The following is a 20,020-nucleotide window of genomic DNA, read 5'->3' on the forward strand; positions in this document are numbered from 1 at the left end:
ATGCTACAAATGTTTTTATTATTGTTTTTTTTTTTGATGTAGCAATTTGAGTTAATTTTATTAATCTGTTTAATGTATCTCTCGTCATTACGGGTCGATATGTAACTGCAGTAGTCATAAAAACGTTACGTAGTCACAGTTTATTCTCTTTCACTTGACAGTGTGCAGAATTAATTCATGGGTTTGTTCGGAGCCCCGTGAGCTGCGGAGCGGCGCGCGGTCGATGCGCCGTCAGACCGCAGCGCGTGCAGCGCCTGTCCCCTGTCCGGTCCTCTGAACTGATTGTCCAAAGATCCCAGACTTGTACGGCTCCGGCTATGAACCTTTTCAACTGATTCCATTTTAAGGATTTTGTACAAGACGGTAAATATCTGGTATTGATCGTAGACAAAGAAGCCAGGTCTTAAAAATGGCAAAGCCCAGACCATTCTCAAAGCAAGCGCGTGGTTGAAGATATCGCTCACAGACTGGGGGGGCTTTAAGCTGAAATCAACACTGAAGTGCACACACACATTATTGACACAGCAGGCCACTGGCAGGCAGGATGAATAATTCAGTGGTTATTTTATCAGTGAGAGGTAGACACTCGTGTTGCCAAGGGCTTCCTCTAATGGCGCATTACCCCCCCCCCCCCCCTTCTCCTACAGAGGACACGGCCAGGTCTGTGCTGCAAGAGGCTCGGACATGCAGTCTGTCAGGTGAGAATAAAACGGCGGAATAACGCGGATCCTGTCTCCAGGTGCTTCTGATTCCTGCCTGTCGCAGGCTAGCCGGATTCCTGGAAGCAGTTTGCCGCGGTGTGGCTTTAAGGAGGTGTTTTAATAAGAAATGAGTCTCACGTTGTCAGTATGACATCACCACTGTATCTTTCCTCCCAGAACCTACACAGAGAAGGGGAGTCGAGCTGCGAGGTTTAACGTCACATGATAAAAAATATATATTTCTCCAGTTTCTCCGTTTTTTTGCGCAACAAAATCGGACCTGCGGACAAGCCAGCTTTCTCGTGAAATAACGAAGAAACTGCGTTTTAAAATACTGTCCGTTTCTGGGGTGACCATCCACGACTGTTTTTTCGCCCTATCTTTATCGTTTACAACAGAGCTATGTCGATTTTCGTATATCTTATTAAAGCATGTAAACATAATCCATTGTTTAGACGACTTGGTGGGATGTGATACAATTGAATTAAATATCATTGATTTGAGCCATTGTGGAATAGACATATCTTAGAGAAGAAGGCGAGACTCTAGTACGAACAAGTTTCTTCAAAAATCTTCATAATATCCAGGCCTGACATTCAACATTTTCTTCTAGGCGGTAAGTATTATGATGTCTATGTGAGGTACTACCGAATAGGTAGAGCATTGCACAGCAGGAGTGTTGTATTTATTGTCGCATCTAAATCTGCGTGTTCAAGCGATTTCAGATTTTAATAACAGGCAAACAGTCATAATGCGTTCCAGAAGCCATGCACAGTAATGGATGCAGAATCTCCACGGTACCATGTCATGCATCCTACGCCATAGGCTACGCCAAATAGCCATATTTGTTTGCCATATTCATGCGAGTGCAAACGTGTTTCAAGATCACCTCATACGGCTATACACCAAGCAAACGGATCAAAAAGAGAAACGGTACGAAAACGAGACTTTAAATAGGCTGCATATCTATATTGACGCGGGGTGGGGTGGGTGAGTATCGCTTCACAACAACCCGTGTTTCGTGTCACTGATACTTGATGTCGCCAGAATGGTTATGGACAGTATTTTCATCAAGCACCGGAAATGTAGATCCATACAGATGACACGCAATTGACGATGCATCCCCGGAGAAAGCATATGAATTCGCTGGGCATTAAAGGCTAACGTTTGCAGGCATGACGAGCGTGCACGTGTTAAACCTGAGACTAGAACCAGAAGCAGCGAAAGTCAAATAACAGACCTGCTAATGTGCTCGCCTCCTTTTCTCTTCCAAGGGTCTGTCTGCACGAAGGAGGCTTTTAAAGCCATGCGTCTGGATTTGCCCGTCTCGCCATATTCAAACGGACCGCAAGGGAAGGACGACGGACGGACGAGAGATGAGGAATGAGATAAGCATCTTTTTCACTCGGCGAGCAACCGCTGCAGCTCTCCCTCTCCCTCTTTCGCTCTAAAAAAATACAGAGCTACAAGACGGACTAACGAGCGCCGAACACATACATGTCTGGTCCCGGCTCGCCTTAACGTGGCGTGAATGCAGCCTGCCCGGATAATGCCGTTCCAGCTGGTCCCCTGAGGTGATGAAAAGTGGGTAATTCGATGCGGGTGTGCGTCCGGGGAGCTGTCCGTGTGTCGCGGCGCTGATGCGGCGCTGAGAGACGCCAGCATGGCTGCCGGGAAGCTGCTTCTCTACGCCGGCCTCTCACTCTCGCTCTGCGCCCTGGGGATGCTGGCGGTCGCGATCTGCTCCGACCACTGGTACGAGACGGACGCCCGGAGGTACAAGGCGCGGTGCCGGAGCTTCAGCAGCCGCAGGAACGACCCGGGGTTCATATACATCCCCAATAACAGCCTCCCGCTGCGCGCCAGCAGGCCGAGGCTGGACCGCTGGGAGGAGAAGCTGCTGCTCGCGCGCAGCCGCCGGCAGCTGTTCGCCCTGAGCGCCGCGGACGAGTGCAGCAGGCACTATAACTCCAGCAACATGGGCCTGTGGAGCAAATGCCACCGCCGCGGCTTCGACGACGACGTCGAGGACCTGATTCGGAAAGGTATGAGCAGCCGCTCGTTCGTTTCCGCATGTTGTTTGGTTTGTTCGGTCGGCTGAACTACAGCCCCGGCAGGATACACTAGAGGAGCCTGCTGCTGGGCATGCAGAATGAAGGCGCATTTGATTGACAGTTACTGCGCATCACCATTTTGAGTTCTAACAACATGATTCAAGCACGGTGTATACGTAAACAGTATAGCGACCTCAGTCCGTATGGAGTGGAGAATAAATCAATATTTGAATCAAAATTGTATCAATTGCGTGGCTTGATTGCACAGGGGGACCCAAAGTGGCTTTAAACACGATGCTGCTCTTTAGTTGGACCTGTAGAAGGACACATGCAGGACAGGTGCACGTCTGCAGTCTTCACAGACACGCTAACAGGTGTGCCAGACACGCTAACAGGTGTGCACACTGATCCTGCTTCACGGAGCGCCCTGACTGTGGAAAATCTAAGGGTTGCCACTGCCATTATCCACTCAGGCAGAAAATGAACGCAGACACTAATGAGGCGCAGGTTTAATTAGGCGCAGGTTTAGACTGGAGTTGCAGAGGTGCAGCTGTGGGCCAGAGTGTGCTGTTTCAGCGGTAATAACGGTTACCATTTTAAAGCCGGATTAGTGGGTATCCCAGAATGTGTGGTCATGTGATCAGTGGGAATCATCGGCACCTGCTCTGCTGTCAGGTTTGTCCATGAGCACGGTCCCCTGCCAGGGGCATCTCCTCCCTGCACAGGTTTAGAGTTTGTGTGGCCGTCACACCCCCCCGCCTGCCTAGCTCTGCCCCCCCCCCCCCCCCGCCATGTGTCCCCCCTCCCCTCGAGACACCTGGGGGGCGATGAGCAGCACCCCAATGAGACAGAGCGACACATCAGTACCCCCCCCCCCCCCCCCCCCACGGGCACGTGAACGCTCCACTAATGAAACGCCCAGTTCTGCTTCAGTTCTGATTCTGTACTGAGTGGATGTGCTGACGCCACTGAGCCCACCAAGAGCGCCAGGCGGGGGTTGCACCTCTGATATTATTCACAGTATTTCATAGGTTCCAGCACACCAGACTCTCAGTACAGAACAGTATGTGCACATTTTATCCAGGCCTGCTGAGAACAACCTGATATGCAGAGGACAGAGTGCACTCTCCACTCATGACTCCAATACCACCTGAGCAAATGAGAGAGGGGGAGAGGGAGAGAGAGAGAGAGGGAGAGAGACAGACAGAGAGAGAGACAGAGAGACAGCTGTTGGGTGATATCTGTGTAAACTGAAACTGAGGGTGAGGAAGTGTATGTTTTAAAGTTTGAAATGTTCAGCACATGAATGTTTAATAGTCTCGCTCCTCACCTGTTCAGGATCTTACTCAGGAGGAGTGTTGCCAAGCAACCGCACACAGGTGAGGGCAGGACGATCCAGAGGTGAGAAGAGGGCAACTTCTCTGGAGATATCCACACTCAAAACACACACACACGTACACACTCTGACAGCACACACACACACACACACACACGTACACACTCTGACAGCACACACACACACACACACACACGTACACACTCTGACAGCACACACACACACACACACACACGTACACACTCTGACAGCACACACACACACACGTACACACCCAAACAGCACACGCACACACACACACACACACACACACGTACACACTCTGACAGCACACACACACACACACACACACACACACACACACACGTACACACTCTGACAGCACACACACACACACACACGTACACACTCCGACAGCACACACACACACACACACACACACACACTCTGACAGCACACACACACGTACACACCCCAACAGCACACGCACACACACACACACACGTACACACTCTGACAGCACACGCACACACACACACACACGTACACACTCTGACAGCACACACACACACACACACGTACACACACACTCACACACACACACACACACACACACACTCTGACAGCACACACACACGTACACACCCCAACAGCACACGCACACACACACACACACGTACACACTCTGACAGCACACGCACACACACACACACACGTACACACTCTGACAGCACACACACACACACACACACACACACACTATATGTAGGCAGCAGTGTTGGTGTGGTTCCAGTGGGATGTGTAGGCAGCAGTGTTGGTGTGGTTCCAGTGGGATGTGTAGGCAGCAGTGTTGGTGTGGTTCCAGTGGGATATGTAGGCAGCAGTGTTGGTGTGGTTCCAGTGGGATGTGTAGGCAGCAGTGTTGGTGTGGTTCCAGTGGGATGTGTAGGCAGCAGTGTTGGTGTGGTTCCAGTGGGATGTGTAGGCAGCAGTGTTGGTGTGGTTCCAGTGGGATGTGTAGGCAGCAGTGTTGGTGTGGTTCCAGTGGGATGTGTAGTTGGTGTGGTTCCAGTGGGATATGTAGGCAGCAGTGTTGGTGTGCAGCTGTACCTCAGAGGAAATGGCTTTTCTCTGCGAAGCGTTTCGAAAAGTCATTGAGCGCCCCCCCCCCCCCCCCCCCCCCCACCACACATACACACACAGCTCTCTCACTGAAAGCAGCTGTCACATCTCCATGGTAACAAGGTGAGCAGGGCTGTGATTGGTGGCAGCGGTGCCGTTGCTTGCGTTGGCATTGGTGCAGAAATATGGCCAATCACTGTGAGCCAATCAGACATGGCCAATCACTGTGAGCCAATCAGACATTGTCAATCACTGTGAGCTGATGTAGGGCCATTCAGACCCACCAGAGTGCAGGGGGAGAGAGGGGGAGAGGAGAGGAGAGAGGAGGGGAGAGAGGAGAGAGGAGGGGAGAGGAGAGGAGAGAGGAGGGGAGAGGAGGGGACAGGAGGGGGGGTTCATGTATAAAATAGCTGTAGTTACACTCCTGGTGTGTGGAGAGAGTGTCATCAGCAGTCCGCTCAGTGATGTGTTCATCATCACACAGTGTGTGGAGAGTGTGCTTTGGTGAAAAGGGGATGTAAGGTTCTACCTGCCTGATTCTCTCAGTGGAGAAACGGCCTGGCCGTCACACCTGATTATGTGTGAAAATGCCCTGTACATTTTATAATTAAGCTGTTTTTCTGTACAGTTACTTACCAAACCTCTTATGTGGCTGTGGCTGTCTTACGCCAGTTAGGCTCAAAACCTCTCCAGGGCAAAGCAGCAGACCCACTGTGGATTAAAGCCTACAACCTGCTGACTGTGTGTGTATGTGCGTGTGTGCGTGTGTGTCTGTGTCTGTGTGTGTGTGTGTCTCTGTGTGAATGTATGTGTGTGTGTGTCTGTGTGAGCCTGTGCGTGAGTGTGTGTGTGTGTCTCTGTGTGTATGTATGTGTGTGTCTGTGTGTGTATGTGTGTGTGAGTCTGTGCGTGAGTGTGTGTGCGTGAGTGTGTGTGTGTGTGTGTGTATGTGTGTGTGCGTGTGTGTGTGCGTAATTGTGTGTAGATGTGTGTGTCTGTTCACACATGCGCTCCATTGTGTTGTATTTACAGTACAGATGAATGTTTCTCTGTGTGTGAGTGTGTGTGTGTGTGTGTGTGCGTGAGTGTGTGTAGATGTGTGTGTCTGTTCACACATGCGCTCCATTGTGTTGTATTTACAGCCCAGATGTATGTTTCTCTGTGTGTGAGTGTGTGTGTGTGTGTGTGTGTCTGTGTGTGTGTGCGTGAGTGTGTGTAGATGTGTGTGTCTGTTCACACATGCGCTCCATTGTGATGTGTGGAATGCAGATGATGTCTCCTGGCCCATGTGAGAGGGGCTGTATTCAGAGCTGGAGACAGGTGCGCTGGTAGTGTAGGGGAGGAGGAGGACTAACAGGAGCGTTTCTGTGCTGCTGCTTAAGATTCTGGGTGCAGGGCTGAATGGAGCGTCTCAGGGCATCTCTGCGTTTAGTGCCCACTGTGTGAGCACAGAGGCACTCTTCATCCCTCCTCTTCCTCTCCAGCTCAACCCCTCCTTTCAATAAGAGCAGAAACGGGCCAGTGAGTCAGGCCTCAGCGTGTAGTTTTGGCGATCTGCAGATGACAGATGTTCTGTCCACTCTCCAGAAGCAGTGTTTTTGACAGGTGTGTATAGATGTGTGTGTGAGTGTGTGTGTGCGTGTGTATAGATGTGTGTGTGAGTGAAAGCAGTGATTGTTAAAGAGGGCCTCAGTACGTTGGGGGTTCAGTGGAGTGCTATGCACCCATGAGTACATCAGTGGAGTGCTATAAACCCATGAGTACAGCACTAAAAGAACAACCTTGTGTTTTTATTTTAACTACAGTCCCTGAAAAAGGATCTCTGAAGTGTGAAAGCTCCCAGACAAACAGCCCTTGAATGAAGCGCATTCCTTTAGGAACCAATGAGTGTACAGTGCATTCATTTATGCACTGATGTGATTTAAAACAGAACAGTCATATCATCCATCTCACACACACACACACACACACTCTCACACACACACACAGACACACACAGACACACACACACACACACACACACACTCACTAACACACACATACAGACATACACTCACACACACACATACAGACACACTCTCACACACTCACATATACAGACACACTCTCTCTCACACTCTCACACACTCTCACACACACTCTCACACACACACACAGACACACACAGACACACACACACACACACACACACACTCACTAACACACACATACAGACATACACTCACACACACACATACAGACACACTCTCACACTCACATATACAGACACACTCTCTCTCACACTCTCACACACTCTCACACACTCTCACACACTCTCACACACACACACACACACACAGACACACACACACACACACACACACACAGACACAGACACATACCCACACACACACACATACAGACACACTCTCACACACTCTCACATATACAGACACACTCTCTCTCACACTCTCACACACTCTCACACACACACACAGACACACACAGACACATACCCACACACACACACGCACACACACACACACAGACACATACCCACACACACACAGACTCACACACATACACACACACACAGACACACACACACTCACTAACACACACATACAGACACACTCTCACACTCTCACATATAGACACACTCTCACACACTCTCACACACTCTCACACACACTCTCACACACACACACTCTCACACACATACACACTCTCACAACCTAACCCTATATAAACTGGAAAAAATGCACTTTTCTGCCGAATTGCAAACAATTCCACTGTTATATAGCGTCGCTCTGAGCACGCCTATATAAACTGCTAATTACTAATGCAAACTAGCACACACACTCTCTCTCTCTTAGTCTGTGTATGAAAAGGACAGGTGCATTTAATGAGGCACACACCTCTAATGAAAGCACCTTTCCACCACACAAAGTTTCAATAAGAATAAATGAGCACCTACGGTCAGTACAGGCCCAACAGCATCAGCCTGCCTTACGTGTGTGTTCATACCAGTCTGTTTGTCTGACGAGAGTCTTCAGGGAAGAATGGTGTGTCTTTTTAAGTGGCTTGATCAGTCGTTGTGCCACAGTACAGTGGTCCTACGGGCCCAATAATAAATTATAGGCATCGGTGCGGATTGGATATGTTGTTTTAGAAGTACATAGGGGGTTAGAAGTCAGTATCACATTGTTGACCTGGTTATTTGTAAATCTGCTGGTATTGCTCATATGATGTGAGATTATCTTGAATTCATGCTTACAGACCTCCTTCAGCCTGTACAGTCTACATTACACACACTCACTCACTCACTCACTCACACACTCGCACACACACACACTCACACACACACACACACACACACACTGTCTCTCTCACTCTCACACACACACACACACACACACACAGAGGAAAGAGGAAAATGACCAGTGAGGACTGCAGACAGAGTGTCGATGCTGAATAATGAGTCCACACCCACTCCAGCAGGCAAATACAGAGCAACAATAAATAATAATGGCACAGATATCAATCACACACGTTGCTCTGACAGCCCAACCACAATTTACATTCCAATTTCCACACTCACACACACACTGAACACTCACACACACCCAGCTTGACACTGAACACACACACACACACTCACACACACCCAGCTTCACACTGAACACACACACAGATACACACACACACACAGCTTCACACACACACATACACACACACACACACACTGAAGACACACACATATATGTGCAGGAATCAAAGCCCGAGCAGCACATTTTATCTGCTGAAGCATCGGAGCTCCACAACGCAGCCCATCTCCACATCCATCTGCCCAACCGTCCTCACCCTCACCCAATCTGCCCAACCTTCCTCACCTAACCCAATCTGCCCAACCTTCCTCACCTAACCCAATCTGCCCAACCTTCCTCACCTAACCCAATCTGCCCAACCTTCCTCACCTAACCCAATCTGCCCAACCTTCCTCACCTAACCCAATCTGCCCAACCTTCCTCACCTAACCCAATCTGCCCAACCTTCCTCACCTAACCCAATCTGCCCAACCTTCCTCACCCTAACCCAAACCGCCCAACCTTCCTCACCTAACCCAAACCGCCCAACCTTCCTCACCTAACCCAATCTGCCCAACCTTCCTCACCCTCACCCAATCTGCCCAACCTTCCTCACCTAACCCAATCTGCCCAACCTTCCTCACCCTAACCCAATCTGCCCAACCTTCCTCACCCTCACCCAATCTGCCCAACCTTCCTCACCTAACCCAATCTGCCCAACCTTCCTCACCCTAACCCAATCTGCCCAACCTTCCTCACCCTAACCCAAACCGCCCAACCTTCCTCACCTAACCCAATCTGCCCAACCTTCCTCACCCTCACCCAATCTGCCCAACCTTCCTCACCTAACCCAATCTGCCCAACCTTCCTCACCCTAACCCAATCTGCCCAACCTTCCTCACCCTCACCCAATCTGCCCAACCTTCCTCACCCTCACCCAATCTGCCCAACCTTCCTCACCCTAACCCAAACCGCCCAACCTTCCTCACCTAACCCAATCTGCCCAACCTTCCTCACCCTCACCCAATCTGCCCAACCTTCCTCACCTAACCCAATCTGCCCAACCTTCCTCACCTAACCCAATCTGCCCAACCTTCCTCACCCTAACCCAATCTGCCCAACCTTCCTCACCCTAACCCAATCTGCCCAACCATCCTCACCCTCAGCCAATCTGCCCAACCTTCCTCAGCTAACCCAAACCGCCCAACCTTCCTCACCCTAACCCAATCTGCCCAACCTTCCTCACCCTAACCCAATCTGCCCAACCTTCCTCACCCTAACCCAAACCGCCCAACCTTCCTTACCCTAACCCAATCTGCCCAACCTTCCTCACCCTAACCCAATCTGCCCAACCTTCCTCACCCTAACCCAAACCGCCCAACCTTCCTCACCCTAACCCAATCTGCCCAACCTTCCTCACCCTAACCCAAACCGCCCAACCTTCCTCACCCTAACCCAATCTGCCCAACCATCCTCACCCTAACCCAATCTGCCCAACCTTCCTCACCCTAACCCAAACCGCCCAACCTTCCTCACCCTAACCCAATCTGCCCAACCTTCCCAACCCCAACCATAACCCAAGCTGCCTAACCTTTCCAACCCTAACCCAAAATACACTGCACATATAAACATTATGCATTTATACATTTCATTTTATTATTACCTTTTTGGAGGAAAACAAACATTCTGCCAATATCCACAGTGACACCCAGACGATCAATGCTCCATATCCCTGTCTTCTGGGTGAGAGTTAAACCAAGGCCTCGACTCTCTCTGATGGGTAAAGATTGAAGGGCACTTTGTGAAAGAGGAGGGTGTTAACCCCAGTGTTCTGGCCATATCCCCTACATCATCACACCAGCGAAACGCACAGGACCCTGAATCTGCCCAACCTTCCTCACCCACACGCATTCCCTGAAGTCACCGCAGCAGAGCGAGCAGGTTTAAGATGAAGCCATTGCTTCAGGGTTATTAAATGTTATGAATGTCCCACTTACTGTAATCGTCATCTTTACTGGCCAGCTGTGTGTACTATCACCTGCACCTATGAAGAGTGAATAAACGAAAGATTATAAAATAGCCAGAATATCATTTTATCTTCCTCACTCCCCCAAAGATTTATGTTATGCATTTAATCTTTTGCAAAATGTACAATTCAGTTACACAGAACAAATATTAAATCATTGTGCAGCAGAGAAAGCCCCAGAGAGCATGATTTTAACTTTACATTATCACATTACATTACATGAAAGATACAAAGAGCAAGGATCAATAGAGGTCTGATGTTATGAAGCAACCATGAAAACACAAAAGTTTGAAGTCGGCCATTTGATTTCCTCTCCTGTGTGTCTGGGTTTTTTTTGGCTTTTTGGGCAGATATTATTTGGATGCCACATGCACCATCTGTGCCAAATGGAGGTTAAGAATAGAAGATGCAGAGGCGTAAAAAATCTGATTTTACGAGGATGGCATAACATTCTGGATGGGATTCTGCCAAATCGTCTCCGGGCGAAACCATGGCCAGTTCTGCAGCTGTTTACTTAATTAAACACTCAGTTCTGCAGCCTGAGACCATCGGAAGCACACGCCCCTCTGGGCTGCATTAGTGCCCCAGCTAGCTTACCCTAATGCCCTTCTGCCCTCTGGGCTGTGTTAGCGCCCCGGCTAGCTTACCCTAATGCCCTTCTGCCCTCTGGGCTGTGTTAGCGCCCCGGCTAGCTTACCCTAATGCCCTTCTGCCCTCTGGGCTGTGTTAGCGCCCCGGCTAGCTTACCCTAATGCCCTTCTGCCCTCTGGGCTGTGTTAGCGCCCCGGCTAGCTTACCCTAATGCCCTTCTGCCCTCTGGGCTGTGTTAGCGCCCCGGCTAGCTTACCCTAATGCCCTTCTGCCCTCTGGGCTGTGTTAGCGCCCCAGCTAGCTTACCCTAATGCCCTTCTGCCCTCTGGGCTGTGTTAGCGCCCCGGCTAGCTTACCCTAATGCCCTTCTGCCCTCTGGGCTGTGTTAGCGCCCTGGCTAGCTTACCCTAATGCCTCTTCTGCCCTCTGGGCTGTGTTAGTGCCCCGGCTAGCTTACCCTAATGCCCTTCTGCCCTCTGGGCTGTGTTAGCGCCCCGGCTAGCTTACCCTAATGCCCTTCTGCCCTCTGGGCTGTGTTAGCGCCCCGGCTAGCTTACCCTAATGCCCTTCTGCCCTCTGGGCTGTGTTAGCGCCCCAGCTAGCTTACCCTAATGCCCTTCTGCCCTCTGGGCTGTGTTAGCGCCCCGGCTAGCTTACCCTAATGCCCTTCTGCCCTCTGGGCTGTGTTAGCGCCCTGGCTAGCTTACCCTAATGCCCTTCTGCCCTCTGGGCTGTGTTAGTGCCCCGGCTAGCTCACCCCAATGCCTCTTCTGCCCCCTGGTCTGTGTTAGTGCCCCAGCTAGCTTACCCTAATGCCCTTCTGCCCTCTGGGCTGTGTTAGCGCCCTGGCTAGCTTACCCTAATGCCCTTCTGCCCTCTGGGCTGTGTTAGTGCCCCGGCTAGCTCACCCCAATGCCTCTTCTGCCCCCTGGTCTGTGTTAGTGCCCCAGCTAGCTTACCCTAATGCCCTTCTGCCCTCTGGTCTGTGCCCTGGGACGCTGTGTGGGTGTTTATTATTAATAGTGTTTGTATGAATTTGCAATGTCAAAGTTCTCCAGATGACTCCAGATGGATTTACACCGGAACTGCTTTGTAGTGCTTGCTGGCCCAGGGGCACAGAGGAGGCTGTTTTTGATGATCAGTCATTCCTCACAGGGTACAGGACAGACAGACATACAGACAGACAGACAGACAGACAGACAGACGGATCATTTTCCAGCCCCGGGTATGTATATCTGACTGTGTCAGGGATTGGAGTGTTCCAGCACCCATTTTAGATGCAATATCATGTCATGACAGGAATGATTTAAATACAAAACCAAACCAGCATACACCTGTAAATCACCCGCGACTGACTTCTCTTACATCAGAGGAGCCAGCGATGCTGGTAGAATGTGAGTATTCAGTCTCTGACACTACTTCATACACACGTATATATTTATATGCATTTCTTTGCTATGGAACACTTCCAGATGCCTGATAATCTGATGGCTTTATTGACTTGTCAAACACCTTAGAAGCACGTCTCACTTGCAGAGTGCTTGATTGCACAGGAGAGATGAATTAGAGCCCAGGGAGGATGAGTTTCACAGCTAATTAAGAGAAAGAGCCTGACAGCCCGCCCAGGCAGAATGCATGATCTGATCCAAGATGGAGGAGGAATCTCGGCACTGAGGTCCAGCGTGGTTCAGCGCTCCGTCCTGTCGCCCGGCTGCCCATATATGGCCAGTGGTGACAGTTATTTAAAATGTCTCGGTGCTCGTTCTGTTTTAACGAGGTCCTGTTGTCACGCTGACACAGTGACTCATTACCGCTTGGTGACCCGTTCTGAATACCTCTGTCTGTCTCCATCAGAGGGTCGTCTCTGCCCGTGAAGACGCCTGAGGCTCACCATTCACAGTTAGTCAGGGATGACATCACGGCTCTGACCCGCCCATCATCACAGACGGACAGGTCTTCCACCCCAGCCTTCATCCATCGGGGCTCTGGCTCCTGTGGAGGTTCAGCCTGTTGAACATGGGCTCACACAGCTCGTACACAGGAAGCGTTCAGTACAGAGCTCACGAGTGCCACGGGAATCACATCTGTGAAATTCAGAGTGGAACTATGAAAGCAGGCACCTCCACTGTTTGGGCTTGAGGAGCTGGTGCACAGACGCCTGCCCCTCCCAGTCCCTCCCAGCCCCTCCCAGTCCCTCCCAGCCAATCCAAGTCCCTCCCAGTCCCTCCCAGCCCCTCCCAGCCCCTCCCAGTCCCTCCCAGCCCCTCAGCAGGCCGGCTCCAGATGGATTGTGTAGCTGTGCTGATAGTTATTTCTCACTGGGTTTGACAGAGAAAATAATGAGACCCCAGCAGAACTTAAGTTAGAAATACAGCGCGATTGGGCTCTGCAGGAGAAGATGGATATTAATGGTTTTCTCCAGATAATTTAGTGTCCATTAGTAATTTCTCAGGCCACAACAAAGTGTGACTTAAATCTCCTCTTTATTAAAACTGTCGCAGGGATTTTAACAAGCCAAGACACAATGTCATTATCTTACTCTGAAAAATAGCAACAGTCGAAAGGAAATAAAAGGCAGCAAGAATGATTAATTTCATGATTGCATCGAACCCGATTGCACTTTGGGACAGAGAGTGTAGCAGGGCATGGAAGAACACAGATTTATTTCCCCATTCTTTCAGAATGTTACCCATTTTCAAGATATGTGTAAGATGCTCTGTAAATGAAAATAAAATGTACCCTGAGAGAGCGTTTAAGCACAGTAAGGATGGAAAGGAGGCTCCTCATTCAGAGCTGCTGGTCACAAAGCTCTGGAGATTCAGTGCCGCCTCCAGTCCTACTCATGTAGAGGTGGCCTGTAGTGTAGTGGTTAAGGTACATGCCTGGGACACGCAAGGTCAGTGGTTCTAATCCCAGTGTAGCCACAATAAGATCCGCACAGCCGTTGGGTCCTTGAGCAAGGCCCTGAACCCTACATTGCTCCAGGGGAGGATTGTCTCCTGCTTAGTCTAATCAACTGTACGTTGCTCAGGATAAGAGCGTCTGCCAAATGCCAGTAATTTAATATAATGTCTACTATTTCATTATGTGCTGTACTAGGGCTCACCTGCAGTGAGAGTGCATGTTTTACAAATGCTGGCACAAATGTGTCGGCTCAAAGAGGTTGTCCTGTAAAAATAAAGATTCTCCCAAATCTGCAGTGAGAAACTGTGACCCTGCAGTGCCCCGCTGCGTCTTGCTTCAGACTCTTTGTAAAGGCAATCATGCCGATTTGTTTGTAAATATTATTTTTGTTGGGTCAAGATCTCCCGTTTTAATTATTTTAATCTCCAAAGATTTTATGTGCGATTCTGATGCCAAAACGGAGTGCTTTGCAGGCTGCTATGTGCTTAACGATGAACCATCCTCCATTTCCTCATCCCAATTACATCAATTACGTCCGTAAATTACTTTAAAGTGGCACAGTAACAGTATCATAAAATAAAATGGCACAACTAGCCAACTGCACAAATTTCATGAGCAGAATTTAGAAATATTTATAGTTAACACTGCACAACATACACCCCCTCCGTTTACACCAGGAGAGCAAATATTATGTCCAGAAAATATGATGGAGTACAGCAGTGGATATGAGGCGATGGATAACACGCAGAAATACACCTACTGACAATGTCCAACCTCCCCGTCACAAATCTGCCACTGACAAGCTGCATTCGCTCTGCACTAATAGCAGTTATTAAACTTCATCGCAGATCATTAATTAACATGCAGCACTCTGAGTTATGGTGATGCGCTGCACTGTAAATATACTGCATGCAGTGCCATCCTCTGCAGAGGGAAATATACTGTATGCAGGGCCACGTCATTCTCTGCAGAGGGGCTGACAGCGTTTACAGGGAAGCGACAAGGCAGCAGAACACTGTCAGGGTTAAGGGATAGTGATTAGGGGTTAGTGGTTAGGGGATAGTGATTAGGGGTTAAGGGTTAGGGGATAGGGGTTAGGGGTTAGGGGATAGTGATTAGGGGTTAAGGGTTAGGGGATAGTGATTAGGGGTTAGGGGTTAGTGGTTAGGGGATAGGGGTTAGTGGTTAGGGGATAGTGATTAGGGGTTAGGGGCCTGGGGAGGGATTCACTCTGCAGCGAGGAAAGCGGATCCGGTCTCTGGGTGAGATCATCAGGGGAGGCGGGGCCCCGGGGCCTCGGTTGCCAAGCGCAGTGAGAGAGAGGCTCTGACCTTTAGTAACCCTGGCTCAGCGTGCTCTGGGCCTGAGGAGCAGGAGTCCGGTTTCCCTGGTTACCCTCTGGTGTAATGCTCTAAAATGCATGTGAATATTTCTACTGTTTCCAAATCACCAAAAAAGAAGAACAAAAATAATGATAAAATGATATGATAAAAACACAAGAGTGGGGTGTCTCGGTGGCGCAGCCTGTAGAGCACTGACCGCATGCTCATTGCGAGCCGCGACGTCGACGGTTTGAATCCGACCGTCTGACATTTGTCGCATGTCTTTCCCTCTCTCTCGCTCCCATTCTACCTGTCTCTCTATACTATACTGTCCAATAAAGCTGAAAAAGGCCTAAAAAATATCTTAAAAAAAAAAAACACAAGAGTGCAAGTAGAGGATGGCATCACTAATACCCCCCCCCACCTAGTCTTTCTACATTCTCTGTGTGTTTCCTGTATGTTCTGTGTGTTTCCTGTACGTTCTGTGTGCTCCCTGTATGTTCTGTTTGTTCCCAGTGTGTTCCCTGTATGTTCTGTGTGCTCCCTGTATGTTCTGTGTGTTCCCTGTATGTTCTGTGTGTTCCCTGTACATTCCCTGGACGTTCTGTGTGTTCCCTGTGTTCCCTGTATGTTCTGTGTGTTCCCTGTACATTCCCTGGACGTTCCCTGACGTTGACTCGTTACCCTGTGGTTTCTGCACAGGCTCCATCAGTAGATGCTCCTTCATCAAGTACCACTACACCTCCGCAGCCATTCCCAAGAGCCTGTCCTACAACATCACCAAGACCATCCAGCAGGATGAGTGGCACTCTCTGCGTGAGTCCGAGCCCGCCAGCACAGCACAGCACTAACCCTAACCCACCACCACAGACACGCAACATCACCACCACAGACACGCAACATCACCACCACAGACACGCAACATCACCACCACAGACACACAACATCACCACCACAGACACACAACATCACCACCACAGACACACAACATCACCACCACAGACACACAACATCACCACCACAGACACGCAACATCACCACCACAGACACGCAACATCACCACCACAGACACACAACATCACCACCACAGACACACAACATCACCACCACAGACACACAACATCACCACCACAGACACACAACATCACCACAGACACGCAACATCACCACCACAGACACACAACATCACCACCACAGACACGCAACATCACCACCACAGACACACAACATCACCACCACAGACACACAACATCACCACCACAGACAACATCACCACAGACACACAACATCACCACCACAGACACACAACATCACCACCACAGACACACAACATCACCACAGACACACAACATCACCACAGACACACAACATCACCACAGACACGCAACATCACCACCACAGACACACAACATCACCACAGACACGCAGACACACAACATCACCACCACAGACACGCAACATCACCACCACAGACACGCAACATCACCACCACAGACACGCAACATCACCACCACAGACACGCAACATCACCACCACAGACACGCAACATCACCACCACAGACACGCAACATCACCACCACAGACACACAACATCACCACCACAGACACACAACATCACCACCACAGACACACAACATCACCACCACAGACACGCAACATCACCACCACAGACACACAACATCACCACCACAGACACACAACATCACCACCACAGACACACAACATCACCACAAGACACACAGCATCACCACCACAGACACGCACAGACACACAACATCACCACCACAGACACGCAACATCACCACCACAGACACACAACATCACCACCACAGACACGCAACATCACCACCAGACACACAACATCACCACCACAGACACGCAACATCACCACCACAGACACGCAACATCACCACCACAGACACGCAACATCACCACCACAGACACGCAACATCACCACCACAGACACACAACATCACCACCACACACACACAACATCACCACCACAGACACGCAACATCACCACCACAGACACGCAACATCACCACCACAGACACGCAGACACACAACATCACCACCACAGACACGCAACATCACCACCACAGACACGCAGACACGCAACATCACCACCACAGACACACAACATCACCACCACAGACACGCACTGACACACATCACCACCACAGACACGCAACATCACCACCACAGACACGCACAGAAACACACAACATCACCGCCACAGACACAACATCACCACCACAGACACGCACAGAAACACACAACATCACCGCCACCAGCCCAGCACAGACACGCACAGAAACACACAACATCCCCACCTGCATTACAGTATTCTGCACATCTAAAATGTTTTTGTTGAGGATTCCAGAATGTTACTGGACACATAATGATGTTATTGACGCTGGCACGTGTGATATGCTAACTGTGAGAACAGTGTTATCTCTGCGCTTTAATTAGCACTGTTGTCTCCGTCCTGTCTTGGAAGCAGAAGAGTAAATAAGTTAATCACCTGTTTCAGATCTGTGCAGAGCCCTTGCAGATATAATCATCTAGTGCCCTTTCTGTGTCTATCATCTGAAACTGGATGCATGATGGTCCTTCAAATATTACTTCAGAAAGTGCATGGGTATCACAGTATATGAGCATGGGTGTAACAGTGGGGTTCTAGAGGAGTAGGTTCCCGCTGTTCCAACATTCCGTAATTGGACAGCGAGGCCAGCAGCCATCAGCTCGGAATGCTGCTCCTGGCCCTAATGACTCCGGGAATGCCGTGGCATTAGGATGAGCTCCAGTAGCTCCGGTCTGTTGGAGCGGTGCAGACAGCAGCGTGCTGTACGCCGGATGGCCTCAATCTGTCAGCTCGCCCGAGGCAGCGAGGGCCAGGATGAGTGGTGAGGTAATGGTGGAAATGCGCTTTCTTACCCCAAACCGCACCGGCCACGCACGGAAACAGCAACTTACTGTAGAAACCAGCACGTCCCTGACCGCAGTCCTGGAGAGACAGGGACACGCAGCACGTCCCTGACCGCAGTCCTGGAGAGACAGGGACACGCAGCACGTCCCTGACCGCAGTCCTGGAGAGACAGGGACACGCAGCACGTCCCTGACCGCAGTCCTGGAGAGACAGGGACACGCAGCACGTCCCTGACCGCAGTCCTGGAGAGACAGGGACACGCAGCACGTCCCTGACCGCAGTCCTGGAGAGACAGGGACACGCAGCACGTCCCTGACTGCAGTCCTGGAGAGACAGGGACACGCAGCACGTCCCTGACTGCAGTCCTGGAGAGACAGGGACACGCAGCACGTCCCTGACCGCAGTCCTGGAGAGACAGGGACACGCAGCACGTCCCTGACCGCAGTCCTGGAGAGACAGGGACACGCAGCACGTCCCTGACCGCAGTCCTGGAGAGACAGGGACACGCAGCACGTCCCTGACCGCAGTCCTGGAGAGACAGGGACACGCAGCACGTCCCTGACCGCAGTCCTGGAGAGACAGGGACACGCAGCACGTCCCTGACCGCAGTCCTGGAGAGACAGGGACACGCAGCACGTCCCTGACTGCAGTCCTGGAGAGACAGGGACACGCAGCACGTCCCTGACTGCAGTCCTGGAGAGACAGGGACACGCAGCACGTCCCTGACCGCAGACACATTCACACCCTGCAGTCTGGTCTGAAGCCAGGTCTAAATATGCAGAAGGCTGGATGTCCTGTTTTATGTCAGAGCGATGAATTTGGAAGAGGCTATTTCTTTGTGAATGCACGCAAAGCAGCCAGATGAGCAGAATCAAAGCAGCACAAATCTGTACGTAAAATTCTCCCGATGTCAGAGCCGGGCTGAGAGCTGACAGCGATGCACGGAGCCTCTCTCTGCTTTGGCTTCCTTCCTCCAGCGGACAGCTTTAATTGAATGTGTGGTGTCACACACCACCGGAGCCTGACATTCGCTAAATCAACAGCAGCGAGCCATGCGGGGAATGCAGCGTTCCACATCCACATCCACATCCACATCCACATCCACAATCACATCCACATCCACATCCACATCCACATCCACATCCACATCCACATCCACATCCACAATCACATCCACATCCACATCCACATCCACATCCACAATGACGATATGCCCGTGGAAACGCTCAGGGACAGACTCCTCGCACCCCTTCAGTGTCACCACTGAAGTTTTACAGCGAGGATCACGGCCAGAATTATGGGTCCTGACATTAGAGTGGCAGCTCCTCTGACTCCCTCCTACCATACATGTGTGTGTCCCTGTAAAGATAGAAAAGCACGTGTGTGTGTGTGTGTGTACGTGTGTGTATATGTGCGTACGTGCGTGTGTGTGTTTGTGGGGGGTGTGTGTGTGTGTGTGTGTGTGAGTG

General features: G+C 50.5%; 1 protein-coding gene across 1 annotated transcript in view; it reads left to right on the top strand.

The window, feature by feature from the left end:
- Positions 1 to 893: 893 nt before the first annotated feature.
- Positions 894 to 20,020, top strand: part of LOC133119079 (transmembrane protein 178B) — a 27,722-nt gene continuing 8,595 nt past the window's right edge. Inside the window, exons 1-3 of the mRNA XM_061229482.1 lie at positions 894 to 1,317; positions 1,976 to 2,746; positions 16,325 to 16,438. Coding sequence (XP_061085466.1) covers positions 2,365 to 2,746; positions 16,325 to 16,438 — 496 coding nt within the window. The 5' untranslated portion in view covers positions 894 to 1,317; positions 1,976 to 2,364. The remainder of the gene's footprint in view (positions 1,318 to 1,975; positions 2,747 to 16,324; positions 16,439 to 20,020) is intronic.

Source organism: Conger conger, chromosome 19, assembly GCF_963514075.1.
Source record: "Conger conger chromosome 19, fConCon1.1, whole genome shotgun sequence".
Lineage (NCBI taxonomy): Eukaryota > Metazoa > Chordata > Actinopteri > Anguilliformes > Congridae > Conger > Conger conger.